We start from the raw sequence: 22,059 nt of genomic DNA on the forward strand, positions 1-22,059 counted from the left end.
TTGCGTCCAGTGTCAGAGGCGACGCACCCGTGTCACTCTCAAACATGAAGCGGCTATTGAAATAAATTCATATTCATTCATTGAAAAGGAACCAGGTGTTTGCATACAAAGTGAGATTCAAGCTATTATACATTATACAGGCCAACGAATTAAATCAAATGTATACAAAACCCATAATGTGTGTTAAATGGTATAAAGTATATCATTTATAAAATACCTAACAACAAGCATGTTCATGTTGCATACAAATTTACATGAGGTAATTTTTGCATCTCAAACTTTAGAATGGTTAGATTGGTTAACAGTCTAAATATATGTCTATATCAAAGAGTGTAAAAGAGTCCCAATCGGATTTTATGTCAAATTATCCACAGATACCATTATTGATTTCATAATGACATATTTTGTTCTGTTTACAATAAACCTTACATTATAATAAAGCTACATACAGGTATATAAATTCACAACAGAATTTACAGCATAAAATAGGTCAGTTGATTAAATGTCCTGTTATGATACCAATCCCAGGTTTTAGTCAAGTATTGGCCCTAATATCGACACTCTGTATCAGATCAGAGATGACCTAAAACAAACCAAATAGCTTGCATGATTTGCTTGTTTGAAACACTTCAATTCATATTTTAACAAATTGTATTAGTGAATTCTGAGCTCGTAACTGTTCATGCTTTTAAAAAAGAGAACAAAATAGAGACTAGGCAAGTGTGTCATAAAACGGACGCAAAGTGATTTTTGTGGTGCAATGACAATCCACGAATACCCCAGGATATTAAAAAGGTTAACAATTGCCAGTATATATCTTAAATAAATGTTATACTGTTTAAATGCATAAACATTACATTATGGATACTGTAATGCATTTTGAAACTATGTAAATTATTACAACTTTATAATTTAATTCATATTTATGTGATCAAACAAATATGAATTGCATTTAGTGTATAAGCAGCTGAAAAAGCTTACAAACTTAGTCATTTTTGTTCTTCTTAAAACTGTTAATTATACCGATTTGTAAATACATATCATGGTTTGTACTTATGTAGGCTATTTAATAGCATTTAAAAATGGTCACAGCTATCTTTTTATTCACGGTAGCCTATAAGTAATTATAAGCGCCTAAAAAGCTTTTAAACTGTTTGTGATATTGACTTTATCTATTTATTTATTTAGATTTTATCGTTGTTTTCACTTCTGTATTCAATAGCATTTAAAACGTGGTCACAAGCTACGTTTTTATCCAAGGTACATGTAATTATGAACAACAGAGGGCGCTGCAGGAGCATCCGTCCAATAGGGTCAGATGACCATACGTCCAAAATGGAGCATTCTTTTGCAAGGGATAGTTAAATTATTATTGCTACTCTTGTCTCTAAAACATTGCTTAGATTTAGACAATATTAAATAGGCTATAGGATAAGAAACTATTCTGTTAGTAATCTGAAACTCTAGCCTTAGTTGTGAAGTTGTGTTTGTGGTACAAAATAAATGCATCTGCTCATATTTTCAATTATGATGATCAACATCCAATCAACATCCAACAAACAGCTTTTAAAATGCACTTCAATTCACTGCACATAGCATAAATAAATGATTTTAATCATCTGCAGTAGTGAACACATGATACGGTCTACTAAAAATACTTGCATCACCTTTGGTGAATTACGATTTTTTTATTGTAAAATAAATGAATGAATAAATAACTGATTTTAACTTAGCCTACATCGGTTAATGTAACTAAAGCAATGGTTAAAGATTTTGGACCAAAAGTCTAAAAAAGTCACGTTACAGAACAGAAAACTTGGAATAAATCACTATATTAAGCCACGGTTGATGAAGAGTAAAGTAAATGACAACAAGAACAAGTCAAAGTGTATGCATTACAAAGAGAAAAGAAAAATAAGGGGAAAGGATATAAGATAAAAATACGCCAAACAAAAACAAAGATAACGTGTTTATGATTTGGAAAATGAAATTAAGATCACCAGTTTAAAACGGACTGGTAAGAATTTAGTAATAGGTTGTGGTTAACAGTTACAAGAAGACTAAAAAATAATTACAATTTAGGGTGGGGAAAAACAGTTGTGTTTCCAAAGGTTCTGAAATATACAGGGCCAAGTGGTGGTGGCTTTGTGCATTTCGTGGCATTAGAGGTAGATGGTTTAAAAGTTGTATAAACAGAACTATACATTTACAGATATTTTATGTTTAATAGAACCGCACTGTACTCATAAATTCTTGTTTTCTCAGGGCAGATGAATGATTCTGTCTCATTTATTTACCACTTTATAGTATTATTTTACTAGTTATTAAAAATATTATATTCATCAAACTATCTTTTCATTTAAACGTTTGGGAAAACACTGCTAATAATAAATATAATTGTGAAGTCACTAGATATCCTAGATCATCAAAGTTACAGTTTGAATACCGAGAAACCGTAGACTTAAGTTCATAAAAGCTTTTCTACTCCTCCTGACTTTTATTCACCATCCTAAATTGAATTCAGTTCTTTTTTATCAGAGCAAATCTCGTGGTGACTTTGCGGTGAAAAAAGTAACAGATTGTCAGTTTAATTAGGCTGAAGTACGGACGCACAGACACTCGTATATACACCAACACAAAGGAATTATCATGACAAAAGCTGGGCGAATGAAAACCAGAAATACAAATCACAGCTGAATACAAAGAGCTTAAAGCACAGAACATTTTATACAGGTAGAAATGTGTGGATTTGCACCTTACGGACACGGGCACTGAGTCAGGAGGCCTAAAATTATCATTCTTTATCCTTAACATTTTTGTATGAATATGATTTTATTATAGCAATAATAATAATAATAATAATAATAATAATAATAATATGAATATGAATATGAATATGAATATGAATAAAAAAGTAAAAATATTTGTCACCTAAGAACTCATTTTTATTTTAGGTTGTATTCAGGCTCATTTAAGAATCAAAGTTTATTCAAATGTATTAAAATATAGCTTTGTTTGACTTTGACCGTGTTTCAAAAATGAAAGTTCAGTTAAGTTTATTTAAAATGTAAGAATGTTTTCAACAATAACGCAACAGACATGAAGACAATCGTGTTTTTATCAGTTTACTTTTGGCAGTGCTTGTGTTTATGTAGGCAAATATATTTGAATAATTTAAAATAATGTATGCCAGCATGTTAAAGTTTAATGCAACGTTTAAAAGGAAAGTGAAAACATATAGTAACAATCTGTAAGAAACAAGAATCAAAAAATCCATTTTCGTTTTTTATTACTGATTTATTACTATATAATTCTTGTTATCGCACCCGGACACACTGGCATAGTCTTATTTAAAATTAAATAAACATGATTTTATATATGTGTAAATGGACAATGGGGAAATAACACGACTTGTACAACTAAAACAACAAGCGAAATGTTTAGGGTTATAGAAAACCTCTCCAACAATGATTCTGTTTTATTCATATGTTTAAAAAAAGAGTTCTAGTAAGATACCGGTCTGAGTATTTATCACTTATGTTAGGAATTAAAAGAATAAGGGACACTGGTCAGGTTTTTGGTAATAGGTTATTATAATGGTTATAACATGCGGATAAGCGCAGTATTATAGACTCCCAAGACCAGCCCAATCCATCCCGCTTTGTCTATAGGCTAATTTTTCTCTCTTGTTTGTTTTGCAAAATAAAATATTAGATGTAATCGAGGTGTAGCCTAATTCCATCACGCCCCCCCCCCCCTCCCTGCCCCCTCCCCACGCGCTCCAATCTCATTGATCCAGGAGGAGCTAATTAGCCCTTCCCGCCGTGCCTGTGTAATAGAGCGCATGCGCACTGTGCTAATTCCAGCCATTTTTTTGCAGGAAACTAATTAGCAGGAATAAAGACTGAACGCTTTTTTTCCTTTGGTGTCGTCAAACAGCGTTTTCTCCTCTTCCCTGTGAGCATGCCAAGGCACGTCGTCTGCGTTACAACCAAATACTATCTGTAAAGGCTTTAAAAAGAACACGGATATACCTCTTTACTTGTAATAATCTATAAGCTATCGGACCAAATGGGACTAGGCGAATGGGATGTATAACCGCGCCGGAGTGTGTGTGTGTGTGTGGACCGGGGAGACCAAGTCAGTGTAGCGCAGACGTCGGAAATGTAAGTTTCACTGAGATGTTTGTTTCCATTTTCATTTTACTATCTTGCTTACTTAATGTTGTCAGGGTTTAGGTGTGTACTTTCTTATTTTGCTAGAAGTTGCTCAGTGTTGTATAGTTTACGTTGGGTCACACAATTCCGTGCAGTCACGGTTCGTCAAACAGTAAACAAAAGAAAAAAACATAATAACCCACCGCAAACGGTGTTTTAGTTGTTCGATTAAGAGACGGTTTATAATGCACTATAATTCATGTAAGTACATACGTGTAGAGGGCATGAACCAGCTCTGTACGGATTCCCGTTAAAGGCACCAGTATTCCATACAGCGCAGCAGTTACTGAACACTAGATTTTACTTTCAAACAGACTTGTTAAAACTAAACAAAGTTGGGTTTAAATGTAGACATGACCCTAATCCAACGATAAAGACCGTTAGTTAAGTTGCTGTCTTATTACCCTGCAAAAAGTACACCGAATTAATCAAATGTGCGGAATACCGTGAGCTAACGCTAGTTACCTCTTCTAACAGTGATCCTCGCACTTGTCAGTTGAAAAACACTGCGGGCAGATCGGCTCCTCTTTTACACACTATAAACAAACATGGGTGGTGTGTATGCACCGAAAGTTGTAAAAATGGTGCCCGCAAGCAGCTGCAGCGGAAGAAAGAAATCCAGTACACAGTAACATGAGTGTCGTGATCCAAAAGGTCCGTTGGTTCGATTTTCAGAACCGAACCGAGGTTCTTCCTTCCTGAACGGATTTGTTAAGTTTACTGGTACCGTCTGGTCCACTGGTCTTCCATATTAAAACAAAACAGCATATTTCAGCAGCATTCATCATTCAGGAGCATTATTAAACCGCTCCAGTCAGATCTGTCACTAACACATCTGCTTTACATGATGACATTATTCTGTCTTACCAAGACATGCTCTTAAAATCACTGCATTATTTCCACTAACTGTAAACAAAAATACAATTTCTATAGAGAGTGAATTGAGAGGTTTCTGTGTATAGGGAGGGCTCAGTGTTGTGGGGTATACACACACAGCACATCATGGTGGAGGAAGGGAGGAGGGGATGAATGCAGGGTCAAAGAGCCCAGACTCACAGGTCAGAGTTCACTGTGTTAGAGAAAGAATGGTGAAAAACAGACAGATAAGGGTGAAAAAGGCGAGAGTGAGAAGCCGAACATCTGAGCTGAAGGGCTGGCAGGAATGAGGGGAGATAATGTAGCCTACTGCAGGCACTAAGTACAGAACCATAGATCAGAACAATTCAAGGTGTGTTTGTGTGTATGTTTCCATCCTTTCTGTTCTTTGTCAGGTTCATTAATGCAGTTGCGACATTCTGAAATTCAGTCCGCAATACCATCTGTCTCACGTAACTGCACCTCTGTAGTATCTAATGTTAACCTCAATGTGTTGTATGTTCCACTTTATCTGCTTCTGAACAATAACCAGGCCTTTCAGGATGACGATAAAACGCAATTACTAATCAAATTTTCTGTTGACTTTTATATTTAATAAGCATCAATTTTTGTAATTATTTATTTGAAAAAATAACACAATTAAGAATTGTCGCCTTCCCAAAACCAACATTTTGCTGCAAATGAACATTTTACTTTTACTTTTGAGTTTGAACATAAGACATCGATGTAAAAAAAACCATTCACAAATCATTTTGTATCTCCTCTCTCTCTGACAAAACCAACAATACGCTAATGTCCTGCATTGCACAAAACACATTAGTTCTTGGCGCTATAGCAAATCATTTAAACGCCTACATTTTGCTTCTAGCATAAAAAACCTTTATTTAATTGGCAGTTGAATAAAAAGTACTAAAAGTTTCATTGACTAGGTTTACATCTCTACAATCTCTCTACAAAAGCAATGTAACAATATAACAAAAAAAAAATCCTTGCTTGGAGGACTCTGAAGTCACATTAATTACCAGACTAGACATTTATCTGAATTGTTTTATCAAGGTTTCATCATGCACCTCCTCCAGTCCTGACAACTAACAATACACCTAAATGTCACGCATTGCACAAAGCGTTCATGCAGCTATAGCCTTTACTTCAACCATTCAAAACCTATGTATAGACCATCAATTTAACAATAATTTAGTAGACTTTATATTTAGTATCTTTATATTTCAAGCTAGATGAGTTTGTTCTTGTCTGTATAATAAATGGAAGGCCATGAGCGATATAAAGGCTAGACATAAAGCCCTTTACAAAAATCATAAGACAAATACCTTCATTTTAAAACCAGTTATGTGCTCATGTTTACTGAGCTGACATCGATTTGCATAAAAACAAAACTGACAAAGGAACTAATAAATCTTTCAAAGCAAACCTGGCAAGTACTGAGCTTTGTGTATTTGTGTGCAAAGTTGAAATGCCTGACAGACGTGACTTTGTTAAACATGTGTAACACGACTGTAATTATCATTCCTCAGACTAACCAGTTCTAACCTTTTTGCGTAATCTTTTTGTTCTAAGAATAATTGAAAGCAGTTGTTTTGGACGTTCTCACGTGGTGTTAAGAATAGTGGTTTTGCAGTTTTGTAGTATTTATAGTGTCTTTCATTGTTGAGAGCTTAAGCCTTTACTATGTGTCATTGCATGCTTGGATGTTCCTGTGTTTCCAAATTGAAAGTACCCAGCGGGAGAATACATAGATAATATCAAAGATGGTGTGTGGTTTTTCTAGTAATTCATACATCTTATAAGTGGGATTTAAAAACAAATGAGCACGAATGCTGTGGCACCTAAAAGTGTTTTTCATTAACTAAGCAATTGAGCAAATACAGCCTGTATAAATATGACATTTCAAATGTGCCAATGTAAAATATTTGGCTCCCCTTTGTTTTCGAACCTTTCCAGTAATGCCTGGTTGCTCACAAGGAAGTGTTTAGGCCTGTCTTATATTTGTTACCACAGAAACTGGTGCTGCCTTTGTAGGCTTTCATCTTGTGGTCTGGTATCCAAAAATATGTTTCCGCTGCTCTTTGTGCTTGTCTGTTTGCCCTTTAAACATAAAGGATAACAATGTTTTCTCTTTACAGGCCTGTAATTATGTCTGATTTTAAAACACTAGGGCAAAGTTTTTGCGTATTTGACATGTTATACTGTTGTTCAAACCATGTGAGTTGTTTGAAGTGTACTACTATTAAGTTTTTAATTATCATAGTATTCACATTTCTGGAAAATCTATTAATCACAGAATGACAGAATGACAATGATTCCGGTTATTACTTTTATACCAGTATACTCCCACTGTCAGTTAATAATAGATCTTCCACAATTACTGCATAAACACAATTATGTAAGTAAATTATGATATTTGACAGGACAACAATTAGTGTCAGATGTCAGGTTCAACATCCTGCATTTACCTGAACAAAAAAAAAGTTCTATTAACTAAGGTATTTTAACATTCAGCCAAAGTATTTAAACAAATTTATTCTGATGTTTAACATTAATATTTATTCATGTTTCTGTTGAACTTTTTAAACTTTGAGTACTTCAGTAAAAGCTCCTGGTGCTAAATTGCTGTACTACAAAAAGCATATAATATACTTTAACAGCAAATACAACTAAATCATGGATTCAAATATTTCTTTAAAAATCGCAAGCCAACATTATGTAATTATGTAAAATGATGGGCCTAGTGTAAATAAAATTCAGGCTGATAAAAAATTGGTAAAAATGTTGTGCTTTAATAAATATTGTTTAGTTTTTTTTATTATGAATAGCATTGGCAAAACTTCCACATAATGAGTATTTATTGTATTTATTGCAGCAAAGCGATGGACCATTTTAGAGCTAAACACAATCCTGATTAGGTTCCTAAATATAGTAAAACAGGATAATGTGGTCAGATAGAAATGAATTGGATCTGCTGTAATTTGTGGTAATGCTTTACTGTTTGGCCGTGTGGCAGTGATTGCGGCAAGTGTGTGTAACCGGTCAGTCATTATTGTGTTAGTGGTCTTGTGTGTACGCATGCATAAACTGCCTTTCTCTCTGCTTATCATAACAATGGCTGTGCTAGCGTAGAGCTGCACACCCAGAGCTGAACTCTCTTTAATACTCGCTCTCTCTTCCTTTATTACACTCTCTCTGTCTTTCTCTCACCATTCCTCCCGGTCACACCACTCAAACATGCCTCCAAAAACAGCTCATGGGGCCCCCGCTTGTGAGCTTAAGTCCGACTCTTCATTGCGCCCTCGGGTTTTGTGTGTGTGTGTGTGTGTGTGTGTGTGTGTGTGTGTGTGTGTGTTTGTTAGATTACAGTGTGCACTTCCTAGACACGTTTAATAAAGACGGACTGATAATGGAAAGAATTCAGTGACTGAGTCTGAATTCTCATCAGAATTCTCTGCAAATATTGAACTACACCACACTCTGAATAAAAGGGCAGAGAAGGAAAAGAACTGCTTATTTGCAATAGTTCTGCAATGTTTAAATGGAAGGAGCAGCTTTAGAGAGGCTCAAGTTGGAGTCAAACAAGGGTCAACATTGCTGTGGGCCTCATTTACAGGGAATGGGGATTCTAAAGGTGATTTATTATAGTCGAAAGCATGTGTCTATTACTAGGTTCTTTAGCTGGAATGGCTACAGTGGGATTGAAACATGCACACAGACATATAATTTCTAATTAAAACAACATGAGGCGAACTGTTTAACCTATTCACCCTGCACTATATTGGCAGCCCTCACTCTCAGATATAACAGGACTGAAACACCTCTTTTTTGTTGCTGGGGTGTTACTCTAACCCTAACTTTAGTTTGTATACTTTTACCTGAAAGAATACAGTTATTTAGGGTACAATGTTTTATGTATAATGTAGTTTTAAGGAGTTTAGGGTACAGTAACTTATGTACTTTCTTACAAACTAATTGTACAGTACAAAGAACACCTTGAGGGTACAACCTTGACAACAAAAACTGCTTTTTTATTTATATTGAAGTGTTGGTAAAGGTGGGCAAGGAATCTAGATGAAGTTAAACAGCCAGTTCTTACATTCCACTATTTACATTCAAACCTGAGCAATTTTAATATAACAATGTAAAACTTATTTACAGCTCTAGGATGAACAAAATGTGCAAAACAAATGAGCAACATATTTCAATTTATATTTTACTTTCATATCATGTCTCATTTATATCTATGCAAATAAACAATTTGGAAGATGTACCAAAACAGAACCTTACTTTCCTAACCACGAATGTTTGCATTTGGAGTTTGCAAAATATTATTGGAACTTTAATTGGAGATGTTTTGTTTTTTAGTGACCAGATATAAAAATAATTCTAAAGAATTATAAAAATAAAATTAAAGAATTATTTACAGGAGGTCCTGTGAGTCTTGTTAGGATACATGGCATCATTGATTCATAAAGTACCAGGAGATTTTAAAAGAACATTCGACATCATCTTACAAAGCTAAAAGTATATAATGATTAGATCTTTTAGCAGAGACAGTAATTCAAAACACATGACCAGCTTCACACTGAAATGATTTGATAACCACAAAGTCAGGATCTAGAAAGCAGACAGTCCTCAATATAATTAAGCATCAATAAAGACTATTAATAAAACTGGAAAATTAAGACTTTTGTAGGATTAAAAGCACATATGTCAATAATTGTGAGAGTTTTATTTTTAATAATAACAATTGTACTTTGATTAAAGATAGTCTTTCTAATGAAATTGTGTAAATTTAACAAAGTCATTTTTATCATGACCTTTTTTTACCAAGTGTTCCAATAATTATGGAGGTAATGGGATGTCTTTCCAACCCTTTTAGGGGCTAATTAGTCAGCTGTGTGCTCAGTTGTAATGTGCCAGTTGTGCATTATTTTGTTATTAGTTTCGGCGCAAGAGTATAATTACAGGAAAGTCATTTGATTTGCATTCACATCTGTGTTATTATACTCTCTCAACATAAGGATCATATAAGTGTCTGCAGCAGTAAAGCAGGCCATTTGAAGCATGTATGTAGCATTGAGCAGCAACTGGGTACATCCTGGTACGCCACAGAAGAATGTAGAAGTGGAATATAAAATAATATGTTTAGTCTTAAAGACAGGATCAAAAGCTCTACCCAAGATACAAACATTAACATGTCAAATATTAGCATAAACCCTATAAAACAGTTTAATACAACGTGCAAACTGCTCAGAAGCCATAAGAACAGAAAACCACATAACCTTCAGTTCTCATTGCTGTATATAAGAAATGTCTGGTACCATTTTTAAAATTTTGGATCAGATATCTCTGCCAATACTGAAACTGGTTTGATACAGACACTAAATTTTAGTAACGGTCAACTATCTACAAAGAACATTTTGTAAAGGACAAAGACAGAGTGGTAGTAATGTGCATTAAGACAGTTTGGATTCTGTGAAGGATTTTTATGTGAATCATCCATGTTGTCTCATTTGGAATGGCAAGCATTTTTAGCATAAAATATGTCAGTGGGTTGATTAAAAATGCATCAAATTTAGTTTAACAGTATAATACAATTCAGCATTTAGGGTTGGTATTAGCCCTAATACTAAATCTGGATATCTGCAGGGCATACATGCAAATCTGTCTATGAATTGTGTATAAACCTTTAATACAAAGTGTGGGGTGATTCAAAAACATTCGGTTCTAATTGTGCATATTAAGACACAGCTTATGAAAAGCACTTAAAGCTTTGTGTAATTATGCACAAATGTATAAAATATTTGTAGCAAAAACAAAACAACAACACATTTTGTATTGTATATATAACACACATTAAAATCTATGCACAGTCTTTGCAAACTCGCTAGATTAATAAGAGCCAGTGGTACAATTTAGAAAGAAAAAAAAACCCTTTAGACGTCTTTACATATGTTATGGCTCAATGAAAGACTGTAATAGTAATAATGAAAGAGAAAGGTGTGGAGAGTGCAAATGATCTTAAACATACATGATCTGTAAAATGTGGTAGTGCATAGCAAGTGACAGCATGTTATATTAATGCACGACAGTGGCCTAAACCATAAGATAACACTTTAATAATCTCCAAAGGGGAATTAGTCATACTGCTTAAGCAATTATAGTTTTTATGTACAGTTACAGATCTGAAACATGTCACCTTTTTAACAGAAATATATGTTAACAAGGCAAAGGAAATAAATCGTTAAAGTAAGAAACTAAGCAAGTGGTGATATCTATAATAAATTTAAAAATAAGTTTTATGCATTATTCCTTTTCACGGACTGAATAAAATAAAATTAAGCAGGTTGCAATTGGAGTACTATAATTACTAGGTGAATCATATTAATGGAGCTGAATTATATAAATATTAATCGGTGCCACTGGTACAGAGGAGTAAACAAGGGTTACCGTTCTCAACCTTCAATGTTGTGTATATATATATATATATTCTCTTAAATATTCTTTAACATAGGACACAAAGTTAGAGCATGTTGACCTTCATTAGTCAGGAAATGGCTCTGAAAAGTAGCTAATTGCCTAAAAATGCACAGATCTACTGTTAGGCTAATAATTAAAAAGTTCCAATCAACTGGAACAGGGACACACTTGCTTGCATACAGTGCAGAGGATGGTAGGGAAAGCAGATACATCCCAAATGATTACTGTTGGTGAATTACAGAAAACTTGGGGTAATCAAGTCTCTACCATCAGATGCCACCTCCATGCCTACACATTTAGAAGGCTTGCCAGGAAAAAAGCCTTTCCTGAAACCATGTTCTATGGTCAGATTAATCGATAGTTAGGCTATTTGACAATAAACACTTAAGATTTGTTTGGTATTAAAAACATTATGTCTACACTGAAAAGAAACTGTTACCCACTGTTACGTATGGTGAAGCCTTTGTGATGGTCCAGGACACGTTCGGTAAACCACAAAAGTGATTTACTGAACAGAAAATTAAGCTTCTTCATTGAGCATCTCCCATCCTGTGATCTGAAACAAAGAGCAAACCTGTGGGGTGAGCTTAAGAGCTAAAGCTAAACCTCTTCTGAATGATCAGGAGAGATTCTGTAAAGAGGAATGGTCTCAAGTTTCCTGCTTAGTATTCTCCAACCCAATAAGATGTTATAGGAGAAGACTAAGTGCTGTATTATTAGCAAAGGGAGGTTCTACAAAGTATTTAATGCAGGGCTTCCAATAACTGTGGCACATGAGGGTATGTAATGAGGGATTTGGATTTTTCTCACTTATTAGTGTAAGATAAAGCTAATTTACCAAAAGGTAAATTTTTTTATAACTCTTTTAACTCCTCTTCATTAGGGGGCCCATAATTGTGAAGGAGACTGTAAATGCCAGCCAATTATTATTTGGGCGGTGGACCATTCTGAGCACTAAATTATACTAACACGGTAATGACATGGTGGTAAGTCCAGTCAAGTGCAGCAGCGTATCTGGTGTTTTAAATATTGTTTACACTTGCTAGTCTCTTCATTAAACACACGTACAGTGGATTCACAAAGCTGCTTGACTGCTTGCACAGGGTTCTGAATCCATTTTTCATTCTTAGCCAACATTGTTGGTGTACATTCACAAACTATAGCTAATTTCCTTTTTTATGCATAGATTATAGATTATAGGACCCTACATATGTACATATTTTATGTTTTTATAGCCCAGTCCCCAGCCAGGACTATAACAAATACAAGCTTGAGTTTTACATTGGCAGTCTCTTGGATTTTCACTTTCTCACCAGGGCCAAACATTGTTCCACCATTGTGTTTCTTGTTTCATTGTTTTTTTTAACCTTTTGCCGTTTGACTCCGAATGTAAATGTCATTTTCTTTTTGGGTGTGTCATTCAAGAAGCACTTCAGCATTCCATTTTCAGGTCTAGTCCTTTGTTTGGTCTTCAGCATCTAGAATCTAGTATTACAATCTTTTTGTCCTTTCAAGAAGTCTGAAAGCTGCCTTATTCACTAGTAACACCTTCTCTGTCACATTGCTTGGCTTGACTGCTTCTGTGTTTTTCTAAAATCTTGCCTTTCTCTCTCGTCCTCTTTCACTGTTTTGAAGTCTGTTTTGGCCCCTGAATAGACTTAGTGTTTCTAATGGAAACGGTGCATTAAATCAAAGATCAAAGGCAGGCAGAGAGCGAAGTGGACAGCTGTCCAAACAGAAAGTGGGAGGTGGAGGGTAATGGGGTTACTAACAGTTGAGTGAACTATACTCGCTGGTATATTCAAGAAAAATAAATGTGCTTTGGTAAAAAAATATATTTTACACAGCAGGATTTATACTTAAAAATATTAGAACTTTTGCTACTGTTAACAAGCTTTACATAAAACTTAAGGCCGTGCATGTTTAGTTTGGTCGGATTATGAACAAGAGTACTAAAATATGACTTGCAAAACCTGTACTTCCAGCTACCTGTTTTTGTTACTAAATCAATCAGACACCTCTTCACACACAGAACTTTTACTATTATTGTACACTGTGAATGTTTACACAATAAATACCACCCAAATTATTACAGTTACAAATGTTGGCAGGGTGTTTCTAGACAAGACGCCAATCTATGGCAGGACCTCAGTCATCCTGCCCTTAGACATAGCCCATCATGTCTGCATGTAGATGCCCAAACAGCCGATAGGGATTTAGACCCTGGATTCCAGTGCTAGTGGGCTAACATAATTAAAATAAATGATTATGAGTTTCCATTGCTTATTGTATCAAACACAGTGTAATACAAGTGTGTTATTTAAAGCCGTGATAGTGGGATCGACTTGCCTCCAGAGCCTCTTGATCTGGGATGATCTTCGATTGGTCTGAGCTTAAATCAGTGAACACATTCTTAGCATCAGGCTGGCATCCTGCTCTGGCTTCCAGTAAGTTGCTTAGAATTCAAACTATTGATTTTTCTATAAGCACTTTAACCCTCTCCACAGTCAGGATCAAACAGAGCTTAATATAACCTTCTGGATGCTTGCACAATCCACACTTTCACTGCAAGGTTGGGCTGTGACCTCACTGTTAATTTGCACACACACTATCATTTTTTAGATACCCAGCAAACCCTTAACCCTTAAAAGTTAAACTTTTTTTTTTTCAAAAATGCAAATTCAGACTAATTTTAAACACAACGTATAAACTTTAATAATAAAACATAACCTTTTATTATTTTTTGTATTCATTTTTTTTTTCACCTGCTTTATTCTGGGCACACTCTGGACAGGACGGCAATCCATTGTTAGGCCTTGGCCATCCCCCAGACATAGCTAATCATGTCTGTATATAGATAGCCAAGCAGCCCATAGCGCCACTGGGGTTTTGAACTGTGGATCCCAGTGGTAGTGGGCTAGCACCATTTACTGCTGAGCGCCCCCCTCCCTCCCCTGAGCGCTTTAATAGTTACATTGTTTATGACTGAAACTATTTAAATGCAGAAACCAAATCGATTGTGGACCCAAGTGCAGTGGCAGAAACAAAATAGGGAGTCTGTAGGTTAAGCTGTCACACTAAAAGGTGTGACAAGCAAAAAAGGATACAACAGTAATGGCTCATCCTAGATGGGATTTGAATCGAAGCTGTGAGCGTTAAGGGGCAGGTGCTTTCTAGCGTGAGCTATGTGGCAGCTCAGAAGGCAAAAGGAAAATTATTCAAATGACGAGGTCAGTAAATGGGGAGTTGACTAACTCAGTGAACCAAACAAAAGCAAAACACTATCTAAAGGGAGAGTGCTAGATGGAGCTGTGACCAGGAGCAGTGCACTAGCTACTCGGTCCACCAATACAGCGAGACCCGATAACAGCCAGATTCTTGTTCCTCAACCCTAGCATGAGCTGAGCTCTCTGGCCTTCATTTAACAGCTTTAGAGTTTAATGCGCCGAATCAGCACTGATGAGCTGTCACCCATGGGATGTGTAGTCCTTTAAGATCGACACTGGTTTGCCTTGCATTTCCTGCCATGGGAGGAAGTGTTTAAGGGAGAACGCCTCATTACAAGAATTGCGGTGACTGTCTTGAATGGGGTGGGGTGAATCTGTGGGTACTAGGACACGCGCTGTAAGGGTTTCAAATTTTTGCTTGGACTCAATAGCATTGCGCAAACCTCTTTGGCAGTTCACCAAAGGGAAGCAGTGGAAGTTGTAAAGGTCTGACAGGCAGACGTTAATTAAAGAGACTTTAGTGATTCCAAGAAATTTTCCTCATATAATATTCAGCTTTCAGCAGTACAGCCTTACAGAGAGTTATTGATTACAGTATAGTGTTTGCTGTCTCCATTGTCATCACCGCTTTCTCGCTCGCTCTCTTTTTATCTCCATCTCCATCTTGCTTTCTCTTTCTCTCAAAAATATACACTTACACAACTTTAACTAAAGCTTTTTGGTAATTTTGGTAATCTTTGTAAACATTTTATGTATAAAGTGGATTTGTTTAGAATAAGAAGTCATTACTCAAACCCTCTGCTCTTATCTGTTTTAGGTCAGGCTGCGATGAGCATGCCCAGTAACTCAGAGGATGGAGTGCTGTGACTCTGTCTCAGCTGATGTTTCCTACACAAACCAGCCTTCAGGTATCTGCAGCTCAACATCATCCAGGGTGCTCCTCCTTCCAAGAGAGAAAACCTCTTACCTGAGCTCAGCAAGTCCATCCAATCAGGGTAACCCAGGGTGGAGTAAAGGAGTGGAGGGGGAAGGAGCGGAAAGGAGGACTTTTGACGATGGATATGAAAAGGAAAAGCAGATTGACGATTGTGATGGAGGTGAATTTGTAAATCAAAAGAAAGAGTGTGACAAGGGTGGTAATAAAGCTGACGAGGTAGAATGCCAAATTGTCTACCAGGCTGATGGTTCTGCTTACATTCTGGAAAGCCAAAGCCAGCTACCATGCAGTGTTGTTCCATCATCCTCTCGCCCCACTGTTATTAGCACATGCCATTTCTCCTCCCCCCAGTACTCTAATTTAAAGAGCTTTCATGTCTTCCACCCCAAGAACTGGTGCCACCTGACCAGAGATATTACTGCTTTGCTGACCTGTCAATCCAAAGATAGTGCTCCTGCCAGGTCAGGGCTTTCTGAACTACCACTGCCAGGCAAAGAACAACCAATCCTGGTGTGCTTTTCGTGTTGCCTGTCATTTAAGCACATAAATGCTTTTAGACTTCACATCTCACAGCACCACAATATCCCGATTACCACAGAGGAACAGCAGTTACTTACGCTCCCGCACACCTCTGCCATCTTGCATCCTGTTGGCCTCAGCGACCACTTACTCCTAAGCTTCCTAGAACCAAAATTACCAACCACAAAGCCAGGGTGCAACATGGCAAGCATGCCAAGTCAGGAGGGCAGGGAGAACTTCCAGATGTCTGAGCCAGGATTCCCTCTTCAGCCCTCTCTACCCAGAGCCCCCCTTCCTACCTCTGTGCTGAGCCCTGCCAAAGACCATTCAACCCTGGGCAGAGAGGGTCCACAGCTGAGCATTGATGGTGATTTAGGAAAAGAAGGTAGAAGTAGCGAAGAAGGAGAGGAAAGCTCGAGTTCATTGGTAGTTTCCACTGCAGAGGACGGTGCTAACAGTATTAGCAGCAGTGGTAGCCAAGGGCACATTAATGAACCGGCTCTTTCAAACCAAAGCAACCCCAAATCTCTTAACTCTGTCACAGTAGCAACCAGCTTTATGAACAACACCAAATCTCCTACAGACTCTGAGTTAGAGTGTGGAAGAAGCTTTAACTGCCACGGCCCTGCTCCCATTTCCTCTACCGTGCAAACCTCATCCACAGCCACTATTCCAAAAGAGCTTGCCAACCAAGAGAGTGCGCTGGAAACAGAACCAAATAAGCTGTCGGAGAAGGGCAGTGTCATGGCAAAAGAACCAAATGGCAAGCTGTGTGATAATAAACCAGCTCTCACTTACTCTGATCTACCTAGTAACCATAGCAATTCCAAGTCACCCGGCATCATTCCACAACAGGCGAACAAATCTTCACCTGAAGACGGCCAGGCAGATGTGGGAAGAGGAAGTTTATTGGCTGGGAGTGATCTCGATTTTGTCGTTGGGTGGGACAGCAACCAGGGATCTTCTTATTCTTTCTGTGCTCAAGTCCCCATGACACACTCACGAAACTCCTGCAAGACTCTCAAGTGCCCCAAATGCAACTGGCACTACAAGTACCAGCAGACTCTTGAGGCTCATATGAAGGAGAAACACCCAGACTCCGATGAGGGTCAGTGTCCATATTGTGCCAGTGGGCAGGACCACCCACGACTGGCTCGAGGGGAGACATACACCTGCGGGTACAAGCCTTTTCGATGCCACGTGTGCCAATATTCCACCACCACCAAAGGCAATCTGAGCATCCACATGCAGTCAGACAAACACCTCAACAATATGCAAAACTTGCAGGCGCAGACACGTTCAGATGCTCCAACAGCCCAGCCAAACCACCTGCCTCACCCACACTCCACCCAGACCACCTCCCCATCTCCTTCTAAACCACAGGGACGCGCATCTTGGCGGTGTGAAGTTTGCGACTATGAGACCAACGTAGCACGAAACCTTCGCATACACATGACCAGTGAGAAGCACACACACAACATGCTGCTTCTGCAGCAGAACCTGGCCCACATGCAGCGCCAGCACCAGCACCGGCAGAGTGCCCACGACCTCTACCAATACAGCCAGTCCCAGAGCAGGCTGCCAAATGCCGCTGCAGTCCAGTCAGCTGGTGAAGCCTTGCAAGAGAAGCTGACAGAAGAAGACCCTCCAGAGGCACTGTTTGAGTGTGCACTGTGTGGTCATTTTTCCACAGACAGTCTGGGGTCTCTCAGTCAGCACCTGGCCGCACAGCGCTCGCTTCCCGATGCTGACTGGAGAAGCACGACCGGCGATGCCCATCTTTGCCGGCTTTGCCATTATGTCACGCCCCTGCGGGCCAACTTTCAGCTGCACTGCCAAACCGACAAGCATCTGCAGCGCTACCAGCTAGCGGCACACCTGCAAGAAGCTAGCAAACACCACAGAAACCCAGAGGAAGAGGAGGAATGGCTGCTCAGGTGTGTTGCTGCTGGTGTCCAAGTGCAGCTAAGGTGTAATGCATGCAGTTATGAGGCCAACAGTTTGGAGAAACTGAAACTTCACACCATGAACATGAGACACAAGGCCAGCGTCAAACTGTACAAGGTAAGTGAACCAATTATGATATTGAACTTGAGTGTGTTTGGAAATTGACACTGTTTGCTGTTTACAACCCTTTTGGTTGAGTAGTAAGAAATATGTGGAGTGTTTTGTCGTTCTAGCAGTAAGATTAATTCCATACAGAATTTAGTTACTTGAATTATTCTGTAACATTTAAACAACCTCGAATCATCCCACATTCAAAAAATGTTCTGAATGCTCAGGTTTCATCATTTGCATTTTTCTTCTTCCAGGAAGAAAATATTTTCGATTCACACTGACAGCACACTGACTGCTTATTGTTTCACTCTTTGAACAACAATTGATCAGTTGATTCACTCGGCTGTCAGCAGTTAATGTATCATACCAAACTTTAGCTGTCAGTTTCAGTTTCTCTGTTTGTTTTTCTCACGTCTACCAGTCACACTTTACCTTCCTGAATACTTCAACTTAACCCTTTCATAACATCGAGTAAGATCTTTATTTTGGTTAAGCTAAAGGTCTTTCTTTTTCTTTAAAAGGTTGCAGGAACGTTCACGGAAAGCAGGGGCAGAAATTGCTATTTTGCCCTCAGGCCTCAGTGGTCTGCTGAGTAATGGAGATTGATGATATGTTATTTTTCTTTGCTGCTAATGTTCATTACATCTCTCCAGTATATCCAACAAATGTCCAACAAGCTTTGTAAAGCAAGCAAATGCTTTTTTAATAGTGTTTTTAAAGAAGAACAAGGCTGCTCCCGTATTTAGGGGTCACCACAGCAGATTATCCTGGTCCGCATTCCTGATTTGGCACAGTTTTCACACTGGAGTGCACCTTCCAGTGGTTAGGCTGCTTTGCTACTTCTCCTCAGACATGACCAATCATGTTTGTGTAGATGGCCAACAAGCTTATAACACTGCTAAGATTTAAATTCTGTATCTCACTGGTAGTGGTTAGGCATGTCTTCTTGCTATTCCAAAAAATGTAGCTTTTTATTGTGGAAAAATATTGCTAACTGACTTAATACACTAAAACTTAATACACTATATATCTTATACCACTGCATTACCTTACCATTAATCTATACATTGAATACAGTTGAATCTTGTCAGTTGCAGTTTAGTTTGGAAACAGTACAACCGAGTAAAATGTAGCTTGTATATTGGCATTTCCAAAGATTTTATGAATGTACCATGTTTATCATGATTTACTGTTAAATTGTGTGAGTTGTTCAGTCAACATATGTAAATGTTAATTATAGAAATGTGTTTAACAGTGCCGATTCTGATACATTTGTTTCCTTCCTTCGCAGTACCTGCAGCAGTTTGACAGCGCCGTGTCTGATGGTGGCGAGCTGTACTGTGTGCTGTGCGATTACTCCACTCAGAACAGCCTCAGTCTGGTACAGCACTCCAATTTGTTGAGTCACCAGCGAGTGGAGGAACTAGTGCGACTGCAGCGAATCCAGAGCGGTCTCCAGGATGAAGAGGAGGAGCTTAGTGCCATCTTTAAGATCAGAAAGAGTCATGCTCAAGATAGCGGTAAGCAACTGAACCAAATCTGTGGATTTTTTGGTAGATACTAAAGCATTAAAATATTTAGGTAATGACTAGTTTTTGTAATGCAAAAATAAATAAAAAAAACATCTCATTGGTTTTAGTAAGAAGAGAAAAAGCTAATGTGTTTTACATAATTATTTTAAGTTAAGACATTAGTTTGTTGTTGTTTTCATTTCAGAAATATTGTGGGTATATTATTATGTCAAATCCACCCAAATAACTAGTTTGCCAAGACTGGCTTTTGTGTTGGTGGTTGCTTTAGGACCTAACCCTCTATTCTAAGAGCAACATGCAATTTTCAGATTACTTTTAGAAATCTACTTAATCCACTTCAACATATTCCAGTAATTTAGATATTTTTAATCCTGGTTTGTCTTAAAATTATATTTAGGTAATATTGTAGTAAATAATTCTACAAAATAAATGTGCACCTGGCATTTAAATACGCATTAAAAAAAACTCTATTAGGGAAGTCATGCAGCTTTCACATTTGTTTAAGGAGTTTACTATATCTATTCAGTATTGCAATACTGTGTGGTCATTTAAGTAATTTAATTCCAGTTTAATGAACTCTACAGCCTTGTGGTGGGCTTGCCCAGTACCGCAAAAATTCAGGGATCAGGGGTTTAAATCTGTGGTGCTATCAGCCAGTCTGGCGTCTACACAGGCGTAATTGGCTAATGTCCAAGGGGGTGCACCTGTAAGTACGCTCTCAGTACCTGTCCCAAGCCTGGATGAAAATGGAAAGTTTGTGTCAGGAAGGGCATTCGGTGTAAGAACTCTAAATAATTTACTCTACATGAAATAAAGCCTTGTTTTGCCAATGCTAGTGCACAGTTACGATTTGCTGGATTTTAGATGGATGGATGGATGGATGGATACTTTATTAATCCCAAAGGAAATTAAGGCCTCAGTAGCATGTTACATAGATCAAAAGTAAACAGAGACGTAAAACATTCTAGCAAATTGGCATTTTAATTACTGGTGTATGTTGTTTCCTTTTAAAAGTTTCCTTTCATTAAATAAACCAAATATGGAATTTGGCAAAAGATGAAACTTTTGTGAACAACTGTACCAGCAACTAATTCCACACAGTGCAGTCACAGGTTAACTGTGTATTTGCAGCCTGTCAGATTTAAACCTTTTTACAAACACAACAGAAGCTTCTCTTTCATGCTATTGTTGGTTTACGTGCCACATAAAATGTCAATAGAAATCGTCATAAACACTAAAGAGTGGTCAGCCTCCCATGTTGTGTTTGCTGCTTTTTGTATGAAGCCACAAAAGATGGCAGGACGGCAGAGGGGGAGGGGCTGAACACATGAAAGACTGAACGTAAAAAGAAGAAGAGAGACTGTGGTTATTTACTCCTGGGTAATTGAGAGAAGCGGGTGGTAGAGTCAATTAGCATTCGGTAGAAACCCCAAATCAGTTCAGCTAATGACTTAAACAACAGCTCAGTGCATGTGCCTGGCTACAAAGAGAAAGACAGAGAGGGAGGAAGAGATTTTTGTGGAGAATGGCAAGAATTGATTGTGTTAATTCATCTGCCAATAATCAGACTTGTTACATCGTCACTGCCCTGAAGGAAACCTTACCAAGGGGCGGTGACCAGTCGATGCAGCCGATAAATGCCTCACCCACTGATGAGAAATGAGTTAATTAATGCTATCCAATTAATCTCTGAAGGGAAAACGATGGAGAAAGAAAGCAGTTGAGATTTACATATTGCCAACTGCCTCAAGAAATGCTTGTGCATATTAGGCTTGGGTAAGAGCCAAAATCATTGACAATGTATGTATATTTATTTTATTATAACAGTATATATTACAATAAAGTAATTACTGCTAAAATTGAATTAACCCATATCACATTGGTTTAAGCTGTAAATACACTAATTAGGTTTTTATAATTAATTCAATGCAGAAAACACAAGCAGAATTACATTCTGAAGATTTTTAAGATCTGTTGTTCTGGAATTTAACTTCCAGCTTCAGAAATTCAGTTCTTCTGTGCCTCTGTGGGGTTTTAAGCAGTGTCCATAACAGTTTTCACACTCTAGCTCCCTTGATGAGGGCACATCTCAACTATGTTATGAAAATACATGGGTGCATTTGTATAGGTTAGCTAGCGATATAAAACTACTAAAAATTATAGAACCACCAGGTACTTTCAGTTGCTCATTTGACTTGGTTAAA

The 22,059-nt window shown here is 37.7% G+C and overlaps 1 protein-coding gene across 1 annotated transcript in view; it reads left to right on the forward strand.

Moving 5' to 3' along the window:
- Positions 1-4,068: 4,068 nt before the first annotated feature.
- zfhx3a (zinc finger homeobox 3a) overlaps positions 4,069-22,059 on the forward strand; it is a 33,670-nt gene continuing 15,679 nt past the window's right edge. Inside the window, 3 exon segments of the mRNA XM_063005224.1 lie at positions 4,069-4,166; positions 15,627-18,329; positions 19,615-19,843. Coding sequence (XP_062861294.1) covers positions 15,663-18,329; positions 19,615-19,843 — 2,896 coding nt within the window. The 5' untranslated portion in view covers positions 4,069-4,166; positions 15,627-15,662.

Source organism: Trichomycterus rosablanca, chromosome 11, assembly GCF_030014385.1.
Source record: "Trichomycterus rosablanca isolate fTriRos1 chromosome 11, fTriRos1.hap1, whole genome shotgun sequence".
Taxonomy (NCBI): Eukaryota; Metazoa; Chordata; class Actinopteri; order Siluriformes; family Trichomycteridae; genus Trichomycterus; species Trichomycterus rosablanca.